The sequence below is a fragment of the Pan troglodytes genome, chromosome 2 (genome assembly GCF_028858775.2).
Source record: "Pan troglodytes isolate AG18354 chromosome 2, NHGRI_mPanTro3-v2.0_pri, whole genome shotgun sequence".
Taxonomy (NCBI): Eukaryota; Metazoa; Chordata; class Mammalia; order Primates; family Hominidae; genus Pan; species Pan troglodytes.
The window spans coordinates 164,381,284-164,398,889 of NC_086015.1; the positions used below are offsets into that span (position 1 = coordinate 164,381,284).

General features: G+C 39.5%; 1 protein-coding gene across 4 annotated transcripts in view; it reads left to right on the forward strand.

The window, feature by feature from the left end:
- Positions 1-9,483: 9,483 nt before the first annotated feature.
- Positions 9,484-17,606, forward strand: part of NMD3 (NMD3 ribosome export adaptor) — a 31,087-nt gene continuing 22,964 nt past the window's right edge. Inside the window, exons 1-4 of one of the 4 annotated variants that reach the window (XM_516854.8) lie at positions 9,484-9,656; positions 10,233-10,296; positions 13,167-13,301; positions 15,485-15,581. In XM_516854.8, coding sequence (XP_516854.3) covers positions 10,253-10,296; positions 13,167-13,301; positions 15,485-15,581 — 276 coding nt within the window. In that variant the 5' untranslated portion in view covers positions 9,484-9,656; positions 10,233-10,252. Of the gene's footprint in view, positions 9,971-10,232; positions 10,297-13,166; positions 13,302-15,484; positions 15,582-17,606 lie in introns of all 4 variants that reach the window. The other 3 variants (XM_009446774.5, XM_009446776.5, XM_009446775.5) reach the window with 3 other exon arrangements.

The window sequence follows — 17,606 nt, forward strand, 5'->3', positions numbered from 1 at the left end:
GGAGTGCAGTGGAGTGATCTTGGCTCGCTGCAACCTCTACCTCCCAGGCTCAAGTGATCCTCCCACCTCAGCCTCCCCACCGAGTAGCTGGGACCACAGGCGTGCCCACCACACCTGGCTAATTTTTTGTATTTTTGGTAGAGACAGAGTTTCACCATGTTGCCAAGGCTGGTCTCGAACTCCTGAGCTCAAGCCATCCGCCCACCTCAGCCTCCCAAAATGCTGGGATTACAGGCATAAGCCACTGTGCCCAGCCTTCTCTGAGCTTTAGTTATTTCACCTGTCAAGTGGGGACTAATACCCACTTCCAGAATTGTTGTGAAAATTCAGTCATGTGTGTAAGGTGTCTGGCATGCAGTAAGTAACTGAACAAAACTTATTTCTTATCTCTTTTTTTCACTTTTTGAGCTCTAGTTGGGAAGATAAGCTATAAACCTATGAAAAGGTAATGAAAAATCCAAGCGTTAAGTCACAATTCACAGGCACTGAGGTGGCTGGAGAAGATGATCTCTAAAGCCCGTTGCAGCTCTAAACATTGATTATTCTATGACAGCTGTATGAGAAGCGTCAGGGGGCAGTGGATGATGAATTGGCAATTGGAAGGTGTGGACAGTAAGTGCTCTTAGGTCAAAGAGGGGAGCCACTGCCTTGGGCTGGAATGGTTTAGGAAAACCATTAAAAAAAATTCTGAGCTGTCTGAACTACAACAAAAACTCAATTCAATTAGGAGAGTGACTGGCAAGAGTCTGATTAGAATACAAATTCAGACCAAGCTAAGGAGAATAAGAAACAAAATACTGGTGAGAAAGGAAAAGGCAGAATCAGCAATTTGGTTTCTGAAACAGACAAAGACTATTAAGTAGCTATCATGCTTCTCACCCTTATAACAGTCTTAAAAGGCGGGCAAAGTATATTAGCCCTGCTGGAATCTCCTTTGAGTGTCAGCATCTGTTAGCAACAAATAATAGAAAACCTGGCCATCAGTGGCTTAAACAAAGTCTTTTTTTTTTTCCTTAACTAGAAAAAACCTAAAGGTAAACAGTCCAGAGTTGGTGCCTCTGCATAATGACACTGTCAAGGCTCTTTCTTGCTCTTTCTAGCTAGGCTCTTTCTGGGTCTCTGTCTCACCATTGTTAGAATGATGGCATTTGCACTTATATTTTTGTTGCCTTATGCTCATTTGATGGCTGGTATACCTCTGGGTTTGTACCCCATACTGAAAAGAGACAGAAGGGCAAAGGAGCAGAGAGTGTGGGCAGGTGGCATACCCATGAGTCTGAGCCTTTTTATTAAGAGAGTTAAAGCTTTCCTGGAAAGTTGCCCGGGAATTGCAAGACTTTCTCTTGAAATTTTCCTCTGGCCAAAATTGTGTCTCATGGCTGCCCACAGTGGGAGAAAGGGGATGTGGATAGGATTAATCAGCCAACCCACACTGGAGACAAAATTGCTGAGGCCTTGTAAAATAATTAGTACAAAAGATAAAACCAGGGAATTGTCTTCCTTAATCAGGAATTTTCAACTCATTTAAAAAATTAAACTTTTTAAAAATTTTGAAATAATTTTAGATTCAAATGCAATTGTAGAAAATAATATGGAGAGATCATTTTCCTCTAATAATAACATCTTACAAACTACAGTACAATGTAACTACTGAGATATTGACATGGACAGAGCTAAAATACAGAACATTTCCATCACCATAAAGATTCCTCATATTACCCATTCATAGATATAGCTCTCATACCTCCGTCCCTTCTTAATTTCTGGCAACCACTAATCCATCCCCCTTTTCTATGAATTTGTCTATTCAATAACTTTATATAGGCCAGGCACAGTGGCTCACCCCTGTAATCCCAGCACTTTGGGAGGCTGACGAGGGTGGATCTCTTGAGTCCAAGAGCTTGAGACCAGCCTGGACAACATGGCGAAACCCATATCTACAAAAAAAATACAAAAATTAGCTGGGCATGGTATTGCATGCCCGTAGTTCCAGCTACTTGGGAGGACTAGGTGGGAGAGTCACTTGAGCCCAGGAGGTGAGGTTGTAGTGAGCGGAGATTGCATTCCTGCACTCCAGTATGGGTGACAGAGTGAGGACTTGCCTAAACAAACAAACAAACAAACAAACAAAAGAATTCGTGGTAGGGATGTACTGCAGTTTGTTTAACCATTCACCCACTGAAGGATATCTGAGTTGTTTCCAAGTTGTTTCCAGCTTTTGACTATAATGGATAAAGCTGCCACCCTCTTCATGTACAGTTTTTTATGTGCAAGTTTTCATCTCACTGGGATAAATACCTAGGGGTATAATTGCTAGGTCATATGGTAGTTGCATGTTTAATTTTATAAGAAACTGCCAAATTTTTTCTAGAGTTGCTCTACCATTTTACATTTTTGCCAGCAGTGAATGAGTGATCCAGTTCTCTGCATTCTTGCCATTTGGTGTTATCAGTATTTTTTATTTTAGCCATTCCAATAGAGGCAGTGATATTTTATTGTGTTTTTAATCTGTATACCTCTCATGACTAATACTGTTGAACATCTTCATGTATGCTTGACTTCTATATACATTCTTCAGTGGAATGTTGTCATGTCTTTTGCCAATTTTCTAATTGGGCTGCTTGATTTTCTGTTAAATTTTGAGAGTTCTTTATATCTATTTTATTAATAGATACTAGTTCTTTGTTGAATACAGTTTGCACATATTTCTGCTACTCTTTAGCTTGTCTTTTTATCTTCTTAACAGGGCCTTTAACAGAGCAAAAGTTTTTAATTTTAATGAACTCCAACTTGTCAGTTTTTCTTTTGTGGATCTTGTTTCCGAAGTCAGGGCTTAGCACTCTTTGCCTAGTTCTAGATTGTAAAAATGTTCTTTTTTTTTTTTCTAAAAGTTTTCTAGTTTTACATTTTGCTTTAAATTCATGATCCATTTTGAGTTAATTTTTATCTAAGATGTGAGACTTAGGTTGAAGTTTATTATTTTGCCTCTGTATGTCCACTGGCTATAGTTGAAAAGGCTATCTTTACTTACTTGGCTTGGCAGTTTTGTCAAAATCCGTTGAACATGTTTTTGGAGGGTCTTTTTCTGGGTTCCCTATTCTCTTCCACTGATGTGTGTCTATCCTTTCACCAATTCCAAACAATCTTGATTACTGTAGTCCCATAATAAGTCTTAAAACTAAGTTGACTAATTTTTCCCACTTTCTTTTTTTTTAATTGTTTTAGGTGTTCTAGTTCCATTACTTTCCCATATAAATTTTAGAATAATCTTCTGTACATTTACAAAAAACTCTTGCTAGAATTTTGATAGGAATTGCATTAAAATGACATCAAATTTAGGAGAATTGACATCTGTGATGGTTGATATTAGGTATGAACTTGATTGGATGGAAGGATGTGTAGATGGCTGGTGAAGTATTGCTTCTGGGTGTGTCTGTGAGGGTGTTGCCAGAAGAGACTGACATTTGAGTCAGTGGCCTGGGAGAGGGGAAGAACAACCTTCAGAGTGGGTAGGAACCATGCAATCTGCTGCCAGTGGCTGGAACATAGACAGAAGAGGGATGAGTAGCTCGCTTGCTGAGTCTGCTTGGGCTCTCTCTCTCCCGCTGTGTGGTGCTGGACACTTGACTTCCTCTCCTCCTGCCCTTGGACATCAGACTCAACCTTCAGACTCTGAGACTTGCACAACAAGTGTCATTATAATCCTCCAGCACGAATGTCAACACAGACCTTAACTCTGATAAGAAACATGTACAATCTATTCTCTCTAAAGCCTGCTACTTGGACGCCTCATCTCCCTGGTAAAACCTAGGTCTCCACAACACCTTATTGTAATCCAGATATTCCTTTCTATTGATAAAAACTTTTTCAACCAATTGCCAATCAGAATATGTTTAAATCTACCTATGACCTGGAACCCCCCGCCACTGCCACCACCCTGCTCCCCACGACCTCTCTTCAAGTTGTCCTGCCTTACCAAATGGAACCAATGTAAATCTCACATGTGTTGATTGATGTATTATGTTTTTCTAAAATGTATAAAAGCAGGCTGTTCACCTTGTGAACATGTCATCAGGACTTCCTGAGGCTGTGTCATAGGTGCGTCCTTAACCTTGGCAAAATAAACTTTCTAAATTGAGACTTGTCTCAGATACTTTTTGGTTTAAAACTTACTGATTGAGAATCCAAAATCTGAAAACCCCAAATCTGAAATGCTTCAATGAGCATTTCCTTTGAGTGTCATGTTAGAGTTCAAAAAATTTCAGATTTTGAAGCATATTGGATTTTGGATTTTTGGATTATGGATTAGGGATACTCAACCTATACGTAGTGTTATTCTCCCCCATCACTAACATGTAAAAGTTAGAGGTTGTTCAGTGATTACATCTTTTAAAAATTATAATAAAATATTATAAATTCAGTCTCATATTTTGGAATTTGTAATAATGGAGAAATTGTACAAGTATTATTATCGTAATTTTATTTCATCTTTTCTATTGTATTTGCTGGGATTCTATGTTAACATATTATTTGTACTTTTAAAACTTTTTGTTGAAGGAAATACACAGGCAGAAATAGGCACAGATTATAATGTATAGCTGAATGAATCTGTTACAGTGGTAATTAGGCAAGAGCTGGACAGGAGAGGGCTTCCCCTACCCACCAGGAATGTCAGGCAACCATCAGGTGACGGTCTGGCAGTTGTCATATCACCTTTCTAAAAATAATAATTGGTTGCAGGCACCAGGGAGAGGCAATTTCCCAATGGATAAAAACACTTGAAATTGGTAATCAACAACTTCCAATAAAATCTCAGGAATTGGGCGAGTGGGCTTGAGTATGTACATTGAAAGGTAAAATGGCAGACTTTAAGTGGTTATATGACCTTCAGGGGGCATTCCACCGGAAAAGGGAAAAAAGCCTCAGGTGGCCATGCATACAACTTCTTAAACACACTGCACCTGCTCATCTCTCAAGCGCAAGGACAGCATCATGCATGTGGGCTGCCCACTCTAAGGGAAGAATCATGAAAAAAGGAATGCAGAGACACCCGAAATATGCCAATATATAAAATCCCAAGTCAAAAGGTCAAACACCACATTTGACCTCCACAGTTCTTGCCTGGGTCTCTTCCAAGTGTACTTTCCTTTCTTTCCTGCTCTAAAGCTTTAAAATAAACTTCTACTCCTGCTCTGAAACTTGCTTCAGTCTCTTTTTCTGCCTTATGCCCCTCAGTCAAATTCTTTCTGCCGAGAAGGCAAGAATTGAGGTTGCTGCAGACCCGTATCTATTTGCCACCAGTAACTCAGATATTCACTACTCCTAACAAATTTTACAAAGTGAACACTAAATTTTTATTTCATTTACTAAATGATGTCTTTATATTGTAAATTAAGGGTGAAGCAGAATCGCAGGTGTAATGTTTCAAATTTGATACATTGGCTGTTTCAGATACAAACCATTTCTTATTGCTTCACTCAATTCCTATTAAGGATCTTCACCAGAGAATAACAGGGCCTACAATCATTATAGTATTTTGCAGTTTACTAAACACTTCTATGTACCTTATCTCAGTCAATCCTCATAACAATTTTCTGAGGTAGGGATTATTACATAGTTTTAGAAAGGAGGAAAGGAGCTTTTAGAAAGGCTCAGAGTGGTAAAGCAAATCCTTAGGGTCACAGAATCTATCAGTCACAAATCTCAGACTTGAAACAAGGACTTTAGAGTCCATGTCTTCCACCGACTCTCCTAGGCATACTGCTTTCTACATGGCGCATGCTGTGGCTGTGAGGTACTGCCCAGATCCCCCTCAAGGAATGAAGTACTTATCCCACAACAGCAGGGAGTGCTGCTGGCAGAAAGCCCTCAGTTTCATCTACTTCTGGGACTGCCTTGGCTGAAGAGAGAAATATCACCCAATGCTATGTCCTTTTCCTGGGACAGTCACATCCAATGACTCATTGATGAGCAAAGTCCCCCTCGGGAAAACTCAGAATGGTCATTTCACCTTCAGAGCTTCCCACAGGGTTAGCTGAGGCTTCCACTAGACTGCACGGCAGCACAGCTCCCTTCTGCCCAATGGTGTTTCTGCCCTTCTATTCCACAGGTGTTGATTCTAAGAGGATACCCTAATACACCTCCCCTGCACTAATCTCCAATATTATCTTGATATCCCCAAATGTGCTATCACATTTGATAGTGTGAAAAATATCACAGTATGCATTTGAAAGTTCTGTGTAGAATTTCATTATTTCAATGATTAGCAGATTTTTTTTTTTTTTTTGAGACAGGGTCTCCCTTTTTCACCCAGGCTGGAGTGCAGTAGTGCAATCTTGGCTCACTGTAGCCTTGACCTCCTAAGCTCAAGTGATCCTTCTGCCTCAGTGTCCTGAGTAGCTACGACTACAGGTGCATACCACCATGCCTGGCTAATTTGATTGTTTTATATTTATTTTTTATTTTTTAGAGGTGGGGGTCTCAACATGTTGTCCAGGATAACCTGGCCTCAGTCGATCCTCCCACCTTGGCCATCCAAAGTGTTGGGATTACAGGCATGAGCCATCATGTTCGGCCAGGAATTCCATTTTAATACCATGGTTAAACACATAGAAATGAAGTTTGTAAACATATACTAAGGCTTAGATTTGAATACAGATAGATATCCTCAGTGCAAGGACTATGGGAGCTGAAAATAATCTCACCTATTATTTTCAGGTGAGATTTGAGGTTAAATAAAAAGTGCAAAGTGAGTTTCCCTCTGGTATTGTTTGCCAATATTATCCCACTCAGTCCAATCCTAGCAAGCTCATTCAGGCTCCTGAGAGAGGTAGTTGAAATCAAGAACTTAATTTTGACATCTGGAAATCTTAGTGGTGGGGGCTGGGAGATGAAGAGAGAAATATAGGTGCCTTCTACTACAGAAGTATTTCATTTATCAAAAGGTTGTGGATAGGAATAGACGGCCTCAGCCTCAGAAGGGGAGGTAGGCTGCTATGGTGAGGGTCTGGGTTCAGAAACAAACTGTATTTCACGTCGCAGTTCTATCACTTATTTGCTATAGGACTTTCAACAAATTGCCTAATCTAATCCAGCCTCATCTGTAATATGTAAGGTCCATGAGGGCAGGGACCATATCTGTGCTGTTATTATCATACATCAAGTGCTTAAGAAGCCTGGTATTCAGAGCCAAATCAAATAATTGTAGAAGGAATGTGTTAAAAAATGAGCAGCCTTTGACATTTAGAAGCTGGTCTGGTACTTGCAGCTATGCCATAATATTTTCCTATTAGACAGAAATAATTTCCCAGAATACTAAACTCAGACAAGATTACTCTGAAACCATGATAAAATGAGGCAAAGAAGGTCACTTCATAATTTTGTCTAAGCACAGACCAAAATAAGTTCACTATGCCACCCACAAAATACCAAACATTCCCTTTCTTCACCAAAATGAGTGACTGCTACTTCTTTGCTAATTGCAGCTTTATCCTCCTGCTTCCCTTTGTGTAAATAAGATTTACTGAGACATCCAATCACAGAATTGCCCCTGCTTTCTGACAGCATCCAATCTATAGAAAAACCTCTATTTTCTTAGGGCCTCCCCGAAAACACCCGCCCAAAGCCCCAATCCTATGATAGGTTTGTTCTAAACACCCTCTTACTGAGATACCCAAAGGGTATCCATGGTGCGTGTCTGGGCTCACTTCAAAGAGTAATAAATAGACAGAAGCTGCTTAACTACAGCTGTGTTCCTAGTGGAGTTTGGTTGAGGGCATAGGCAGTGTGAATAGAAAAAACGGGGAGAAAAACACTGTCTCTTCAGAGTTGTGGTGGGTATTAAATGGATAATTAATTTACCAACATATATTGAGGGTCTGTTTTGTGTCAGCTGCTGTGCTAGGTGCAGGGAATACCAAGAAGAACAAGACCCGAATTGCTCTCCAGGGTTTTGAAACTGCCGGGCATGCAGAGTAGAAAATTTATGATCCAATTCAAAGCACTATTATAGAGGCATATACCTCGTATAAAGGTGTTATCATAGAACCATATATACAGAAGGAGCATGTAACTCCTCTGGCCCTTAGGGACCGAAGGAGTCAGAAAAGAGAGGATGTATGGTGGACAGGATAATGGCTCTGCAAAGATGTCCTATTCCCTGAAATCTGTGAATATATTACCTAACACGGCAAACGAACTTTACAGATGTGATTAAATTTCTTGAGATGGAGAGATTATTCTGGATTATTTGGTTGGGCCCAGTGAAATCACAAGTGTCCTTGTAAGAGGGGTGCGGGGGGGTGTGGATGAGAAAAGGAGACCCTGACTGCAAAATGATGTGGGACCACAAGCCAAGGAGTGTGGGCAACGTGTAGAAGTTGGAAAGGGCCAGGGAATGGATTTTCTCCTGGAGCCTCCAGAGTCAGCCCTCACCATCTATTTAGACCTGTAGCTTCCAGAACTGGAAGAGAACAAATTTATGTTTTCTAAGCCAACTAAATCAGTGATAATTTGTTAGAGCAGCACTAGGAAACTAATTCAGGCTTAATCTTTAGTGCCGAGTCCCGGGTAGAAGCAAAGGAACACTATTTTCTGTGAGGACCTGCCAGTTGGTCTTCATGGCTTGCGAGTACGTGTGCTTGGGAGTAGGACAGGATATGTGGAGATCAGATCCTGAAAGGTCTTCTTTCCACACAAAGAAACTGGAAATAATGCTGAAGGTAATCAGAGGCCACTGAAGGATTAAAAGCAGGGGAGTGTGACAAAATCAGAACTGCATTTCAGAAGGATGAATTGAAGTCTACAAGTAGAGACAGCAGACGAGAGGCTACTTAAGTATTCTGGGCAAGAAATGATGAGGGGCTGTCTCTGATCACCCTCTACAAAGCGCCTTTGCTTATTCCTTGAAATTTGGGATGAGAGGATTTAGAAAAAAAAAAAATGGTTGTACTCTTCAAATATTTGAAAGGCTGTCATGAGACAGATTAGACACGGTCTGTGCTGCTCCAAGTTTGAGGGATAAATCAGTCATAAGAAGATATTAAATGCACTATCCGGAAGCACATAATTAATAATTTGTCTAAAAATCGCATAGACTTCTTCACAGATAATTATGCTTTACATTTCATTCTTTCAACAAATACTCATTTGAGCAGTTAGCATGTGGCAGGCATCAGGCCTGTATATGACGGTGAACCAGACAAAAGGCACTGCCCTGGATGGAGTTTCTTTGCATAAGGTACCGTTTACAGATAACTTTTATATAAAATAATCAATCAAGAAGCAAGCTCACAGTCGGGATAGCTGAAAAGAGACTAATATACGGGCGAGGTTGGTTTGGAGTGAACCCTGGCCTGGGAAAATCGAGACGATAACTGAAAAGCAGTCACTGACGGCAAATGAGCCCCTGGCACTTCTCTCCGCGAGCTTTCCCAGCCACCAGGCCGCTCCCATCACCCTTCCGCCCGTCGGTGCCGCCCCTTTCCTCGTCCCCACCCCGTCCCTTTTAATACGTCACTCGGGCCGCGGGATTTCGAGCATTTCCCTCGCGAGATCTTCTCTGTGGCGGAGACGGCCAGGTTGGCAGCTGACGGGACAGCCGGGGTCTATTTTGTTGCGGGTTTTCAGCAAATCCAGGGCTGGTCTGGAGGCGCGAAGTAGGTTCCGGGGTCCGAGACCTGGGCTGTCGGCCGCGGGCCCCTGAGTAGCGGATGGGGCGGGCTCCCCGGGCTCGGGCCGTGCTCAGTCTGCGTGAGAGCCTCGTGCCCGGAACCCGTGTGCGGTCGCGCCCCGGGGTTGGGGGTCGGCGTGGGTGGCCCTCGGGCGCCGGGACGCCGTCCGGAGACTCCTGTGGCGTGGGTCTGAGGCGCGGTGGTCTGGTGCGGTCCCTGGGCTGGTGGAGAGCGGGAGGGCCCGGGCGTCCACAATCCCGAGCTGACCTCGCCCTTGGTCGTCCAGGGTTGGAGCCCAGGTGAGATGGAGGTCAGCGGCAGAGCTGGGTGGCCCGAGGGTCTTGCAGCTGGGAAGCTCAGGAAATCCCATGGTCCTCATCTTAAAGTTCTTTTTAACGAACTTACCCAGTGGAGTTGGGTTTCCTTCTTTCCTGCTTTTTCGAAGTTCTGTGAATATATTAATTATTCAGAGAGACTGGAGGAAGACGTAAAAAGAGGAGATTAGGTAAAGTGATTTAAATCCCAACATTCCCTTTTTTTTTTTTTTTTTTTTTAAAAAAGACCTTAAGGCATTCAAAACGATGGAGTATATGGCAGAATCCACCGACCGCAGCCCTGGACACATGTGAGTGCGACACTTCTTCCTTCCCCCTTAAATGTGAAAATCTTCAATGAGCCTGGGAAACTCACTATGGAGAACGCTTGAGGGTGGGTGGGAAAGAGCGTATATTGTCATAAATGGGAAAAAATAAAAGTCTTATTTCTGTAGAAAATCGAATTAGTTTCCGGTTATAAAGCTTGTTCTAGTAAATATAAGCTCTAAGAGGGTTAAAATATTTACCATACATCCTTTTAGATCGGCACTGTCCAATATGTAGCCATTAGCTACGTGTGGCTATTTAAATTTACTTTTTACTTACTTTTTTTTTTGAGACGGAATCTCGCTCTGTTGCCCAGGCTGGAGTGCAGTAGTGTGATCTCGGCTCACTGCAACCTCCACCTCCCGGGTTCAAGCAATTCCCTGCCTCAGCCTCCCGAGTAGCTCGGGTGACTTCCTGATTTTTATTGGAGATTATAATGTAGTAATTTTTAAATTTTGAACATCTTAAAACTTAGTTATCAATTTTTAATTTCTTGCATTTAAGTTCAAATTAACTTTTTTTTTTTTTTTTGCTGTTAAATAGGTTTAATGATACAGTGCTCTTCAAAGAGATTACTACAGAGACTTTTAAACGATAATCCTGGAATCGTTCAGCACAGACCAATTAGCTAAATCTAAAATAAATTGGCTTCTTACCACAACTACCCTGTAAACATTGTAGTCCTTCTGTCTAGAATGACCCTAATCTCATAGGAAAACAGTAACTATGGAGAAACTAGCTTTGTGGCCAAAAGTAAAAACCAAAGGAAAAATAGGAATTCAGTGGTTAGTGAAAGCAGGAAATTTGGCCCCCTTCCCTGTGATGCTTTACTCTTCCCTTGTCCATCAGTTAGCTCAGTGGGTTTGAATAAGCCATCTGAAAATGTCTTTGGAACTCAGCATAGTGCTGATCTTCCTTGTTCTACCAGTAGCTTTTAACAGACACTTGTCGAAGGGCTCAAAGCCCTTCACAGAACCCTTTCTTGGAATGGGTTGTTTGACCATTATACTTCCCTGCCGGACAACCAGCACTTCTGGAAGAGCCTGGTTAGCTCTGTCAGGAACTGCTTTCTTTCCAGGTGGTACCGCTGGCTCCACTCTGTCAACATAAACCCCAAGCAGTTTAAGTTGGAAGTTTCCTAAATTAATTTAAATGGAATAAAATTAAATACTTGGTTGCTCGTTTGTACTAGCCATGTTGCCACATGTGGCTAGTGGCTACCATTGGACATGGAAGATTATTGAACTTTTATTTTGGACAATGTTGTTCTACATTAGGGGTTCTCAGACTTTTTCTGCCCCCAGTACATCTCGAATTATGATAGTTCCGTCATTTATACTGAGTCTCTAGATGTTGATAGACTTCCTATACTGTTAAAAAAAAATTCTGCTATGGGTAAATGTTTATATTTCAGCAGTCCTTATGCTTTTTTTTTTAATTGCCTTTGGAGTATATTGGTGTCTGATTCTGTTAGAAATGATTTAGATATTAGTTTCTATTGGTGTAGTCCAGAGATATACTTGAAGAAATGTTCATTAGAGATAAGTAGACAGCTGTAGTCTTTTAATGTAGTGACACCATACTGTTCACCTAAGCTATGGTCCTCTGTATGCCCTGAATAAATAGATTTTTGAAGACTTAGTATTTAGAATAAGGTGGTTGAATTAAAAAGAGACAAACTGATCTTACATATTCTTGATACAGGATTTTCTTTTTGGTTTTTGCCATTGACACACTATTGCCTTGTTAATTGATTCTTTCTTGGTTTTCCAATTTTCAACAAGGGATAATGAATAACAGTGCTTCTCAAATTTTTCCCAAGTTTGCTATTACACTTGTGGTTGGGAAGTTTATCTGTTTATTTGTAAAAGTTAATGTGAATGTTTGTGTCTGCATAGAAAATGTTTGGAAGGATATATACAAATTATTAATAAATGTTATCTTTATGGATAGTGTTGGTTGGGTGTGGTAAAGAGCATGTTAACATTTTTAATTATATTTCAGTATCTAAAATTAAAATTAGTGCAAGATTTGTATTCTTCATCAATATACCTCCATTTATTTTAATGTGACAATATATCATTTGCTTTTAATAAAAAAGACTTGTTTAGACCCATACTGGCTATTTAAATGTAAATTTGAATTAAAAAAATAAATTGAGTTTCTCAGTTGTGCTAGTCACTTTTCATGGCCCAGTTGCCACATGTGGCTAGTGGCTACCTTGTTGTACAGACCAGAATAGAACATTTCTGTCGTGGCATGGAATTCTGTTGGACAGTACTGACCTTCTAGAACCTTTAGGACATCGGCCTTATATTGAGGATTTTTAGAATTATAGCCATTTTTGGTGTTTTTGCCCCTGTATTACAGGGTTATTCTTTATCTACTGCATTTTTGAAGATTGCTTTGTTTCTTTTTTTTGTTTCTTTTTTTTGAGACATTGTCTTGGTCTGTCATCCAGGCTGGAGTGCAGTGGCATGATCTGGCTCACTGCAACTTCCACCTCCTGGGTTTGATATGCATGCCTCAGCCTCCCAAGTAGCTGGGATTACAGGCGTGCGCCACCATGCCTGGCTAATTTTTGTATTTTTAGTAGAGATGGGGTTTCACCATGTTGGCGAGGCTGGTCTCGAACTCCTTATCTCAGGTGATCTACCCGCCTCAGCCTCCCAAAGTGCTGGAATTACAGGTGTGAGCCACTGGCTGGCCCAGGTTGCTTTGTTTCTGTTATTTTTTTGAAAAGGGCACAGATGCTGTGGCCTAACTTGAAGGCTTTTGTTTGTTTGGCATCTAAAAAAAAATTTAGTGTATTTTAAAAATCTAATGTGAAAAATTTATCCTTTATTTATTAAAGCTTGTGCTGTGAGTGTGGTGTTCCGATAAGTCCAAATCCTGCCAATATTTGTGTGGCCTGTTTGCGAAGTAAAGTGGACATCAGCCAAGGTATTCCGAAACAAGTCTCGATTTCGTTCTGCAAACAATGTCAAAGGTACAGTGCAGTACAATTTTGCTCTTTTTAAAGTTGGAATTTACATTTAGAGAACCACCGAGATATGCTGAGATTACACGAAGGTATATGGAGTAAAGTGCATGCAATTAAGGTTTAAATTTTCTGTTGGTGTCGCCAAAGATTTTAGAATTTGCAATTTTATAGTGTACTTTTCTAGTGTGTCCTTCTAATCTGGTAAAGATAGTGTAAATGTATTTGAATCTGTTCTTCTGTTAAAGGATCTAATAGATTTGATGTATATAGTTAATAGGAGTTGATGTTTGTAAGGGTGAGAGCAGATTATTGAGGACATATTGTTATTATGAGGTTTTTTTTTCTTTAGTTATTGAAGCCATGTATGATAAAAGCTTATGTTTGGAGTAATTTAGTAATATGTTTTAAAAACTCATAACGTTCACGTGTAATTAAAATAACTATTGTTGATGGAAAAGAAGCTCAATAAATTATATCTGGAATGGTCTGAAATAAAGATTGGATTTGAAGGAAGAAGACTTCTTCTGAATGTTAATGTTTCATTCCTCTTGATTTTCTTTGTCAGCATAAACAACTTAACATCTATTAGGCCATTGAGTAACACAAAACTGCCTAATGAGTGTAAAAGTGTATGCCTGTGATTTCCAAAATGGATTAAGACGCTAACTTTTTGAGTGTGTATCTCTAGAGGGGTGGTTCATGGACTCCTTTGAGAATTTGAAAACAGTATCTCTTCCCCAAAATATTTACATACATGTATATATATGTGTGTGTGTGTATATATATGTAAAAATATATATGTGTGTGTGTGTATATATACATATATATACACAAACACATGAAACTGTGTACTGTTTCAGGGAGTTTACAGTGTATAAGCTTAGCAAGTGTGAGGCTTAATCTTTATTATAAATATTTGCTATTAAAAGCCTGGGGGAGTTGGAAAAGTACTGATAAAGAACTAAGCAGACTTAGTTTGTCTTGGCTTCCTCACAAACTAGCTGTTTGAAACTCTTAGCCGTTTATCATCTCTGGGCCTCAATTTCCTCATCAGAATGAAGGGTTTTATTAGGTGATATGTGAAGCCCTTTCTAACTCTAAACGTTTACTTATAGGCCAGGCTTGGTGGCTCACGCCTGTAATCCAAGCACTTGAGGAGGCTGAGGCGGGTGGATCACCTGAGGTCAGGAGTTCAAGACCAGACTGGCCAACATGGTGAAACCCTGTCTCTACTAAAAATACAAAAATTAGCCGGGCGTGGTGGGGCACGCATGTAATCCTAGCTACTTGAGAGGCAGGAGAATCGCTTGAACCCGAGAGGCAGAGGTTGCAGTGAGCCGAGATCATACACTGCACTCCATCCTGGGGGACGGAGCGAGACTCTGTCTCAAAAGAAAAAAGAAAAAAAAATACCAAATAAATATGTACTTATAAACAAAGGGAGACCTGTGTAATGTTTTTGATTGAACCTTGAAAAGTGAAAATCAAAACTTTCTGTTATTTAACAAGTATGGCAAAAAGACATTCACATAACATGTTTGGAAGTATTTTATATTTAGCAAGCATTTATTGAACACCTACTATAAGATGTATGTGGCATAGTGCTAAGTCCTGGGTAGGCGGGACTAAAAACCTTAAAGCACATACGTAAGAGATTTAAGTTTTGTTTTAGTCTGGTTTTACCTAAGATTTTAAATGTTGTTTTACAATTTACAATTTGAAAAGGACTTGAAATGTAGATGAATAGACTGAACTATTGCTGATTTATAGTGTTGTGAGGTACTAATGTACCTTTTTTTTTGTGAAAAATAAGCAGTTCTCAGGCATTTTAGAAGTACATAATAAACCATTTTAATGCCATTTTGAGATGATTCTCACCTGTTTTTCAGAGCATAGCTTTAAGAGACTCTTGGACATTTTAGTGGTGATTTGCTGATTAAAGTAATAAGATCACTTTAGTAGGTTATTTCAGATTGACTTTCTCAGTCAGAATTTTACCTTTTTAATTAAAGCTACTAGTCTAGTTGAAAGTTTTGGAACCATTAAAATATGTTTGAGTTAAGTGCTTCATATCATCCTTGGGTTTTATTATGCCTGGTTAATAATTTGGGTTACATCTGTATATTCAGATGGAAATTTCTGTGTTTCCTGACAGATGTTGGATTTCAGTATGTTATCTTCTCTTTTAGGTATTTTCAACCACCAGGAACTTGGATACAGTGTGCTTTAGAATCCAGGGAACTTCTTGCTTTGTGCTTGAAAAAAATCAAAGCCCCTCTGAGTAAGGTAAGTTAAACAGCTAAAATCAGTATTTATAGGTATGTTTTCATTAAAGGTCTCATTTTCAGAAAATTCTTGTGAGTAGGTTTTTCAAAAGGAATTTTTTTTTTTTTTTTTTTTTTTGAGGTGGGGTCTCGAACTGTCACCTGGGCTAGGCTAGAGTACAATGGTGTGATCTCGGCTCACTGCAACCTCTGCCTCCCGGGTTCACACGATTCTCCTGCCTCAGCCTCCCGAGTAGCTGGGATTATAGGCGCACACCACCACATCTGGCTAATTTTTTGTATTTTTAGTAGAGACAGGGTTTCACTATGTTGGCCAGATTGGTCTCGAACTCCTGACCTCGTGATCTGCCTGCCTCGGCCTCCCAAAGTGCTGGGATTACAGGCGTGAGCCACCATGCTGGCCTCGAAAGTAACTATTAAATGTTACTATTGTTGCCAGTAGCACCCCACTACAAACACTTTTTAAAGTTATATATATTCTTTTTATGAAAAGTAAAAATATCTTTTTGCTTTAAAAAGACAGAATTTAATTTTTTTCCTTTGTTATTTATCGAGAATCTCATGTATAATTTTTTAACGGAAATTTTTATGTAAAACCATCACTAAACATAATTGAGATTATAATATTAGGGCTATGTTATTTGGTTTCTTTTTATTGTCATTATTGATCTGGAAATAAAATATTTGTGCCTGTCACTGAAAGTCAGTGCATAAATGTATTAAAAAAGATAGTTTGTTTAAAGTACAGTTTATTTCCTGATATAAAATTGAAAGTGATTGACACTATGAGTTTTCTTTATTTTAAGCTTTATGACTCACTTCTACCATATTTTTAATTGAAATTGACTCTTTCAGATTGAAGACTTTTCTGATTCTCCTTTAAGCTCTAATAAAATTTCATGTAATAGTTCTTTGAAATTTCTGCCTTTATTTTCCTACTAGGTCCCAGCCAACCCCACAAATTTCTGATGGTCACTTTTTGGCGCTTCTGGCATAAAACTTTGTCTTTTTCCCTTCATATTTTAAAAAACCTTTTTGGTTTTTTTTCGCTCCCCTCTGTTCTTGGTGATTTTTACTTTATCTTCTAATCTTTCTAATGAATTGTTTTTTTCCAGTAGTAATGTTTTTAAGTTCCAGAGTCTTTCATGTTCTTGATGCATTTTTTTTTAAGTTTTTCTGAAGATTTTGATAATAGGACTTTTTTTGTTTGTTTCTTTCTGTTCCCTCATTTGTCTCTGTTTTTTTATGAAGTCAGTTTTTTGTGTGTCTTGGTTTTTTGCTTTTATACTTGGGGTTTTTTTCAAATGTCTAGTGAGTCTTAACAGTTCATTAATTAATTCATCAGATGTTTATTAAGTACCAACTCTGTGCCAAACTGCTTTTGATGTTGGGGATATGGCAGTGAATAAGACAATCCCTGTCTTAGAAAGCGTGTATTCTAATTGCACACTAACATGCCAGTGTGGAGCAGCATGTTAGTATGCAGTGATCAAAATAGGTGGATATATTACATGGTATATTAAAAGGTATATTCTGTGGAGAAAGGAGCTAGGAAGAGGATAAGAACTGTGCATGGAAGAGTTGAAATTTAAAGTAAGGGTGTTTAGGGGAGGTCTCACTGATAGGGTGACATTTGAGTAAACATTAAAGATTACGGTAAGGGAGGAAGCTGTGCAGAAATGTGGAGGAAGAGCATTAGGGGTAAAGAAAACAAATGTAGAGACCAAAAGCAAGAGCATACTTGTGTGAATAGAACGGAGTGGTGAGGGGAAAAGTAGTTGGGGATAGAGTCCAGAAAAGTCATGGAAGGCCACAGTGTGTCTGGCCTTGTAGGCCCTTATAGGGGCTGTTTCTTACTCTGAGTGTAAGGAGTATAGAGGGTGAAGGGCAGAGTAATGAGATGACATGACTTATTAGTATTCCTCTGGCTGCTGTTTTTAGAATGGTTGTAAGGGAGGTAAAGGTGTTTAAGTTTTTGTAATAATCATGAGAAATGGTTTTGGATCAGCAATGGAGGTGGTAAGAA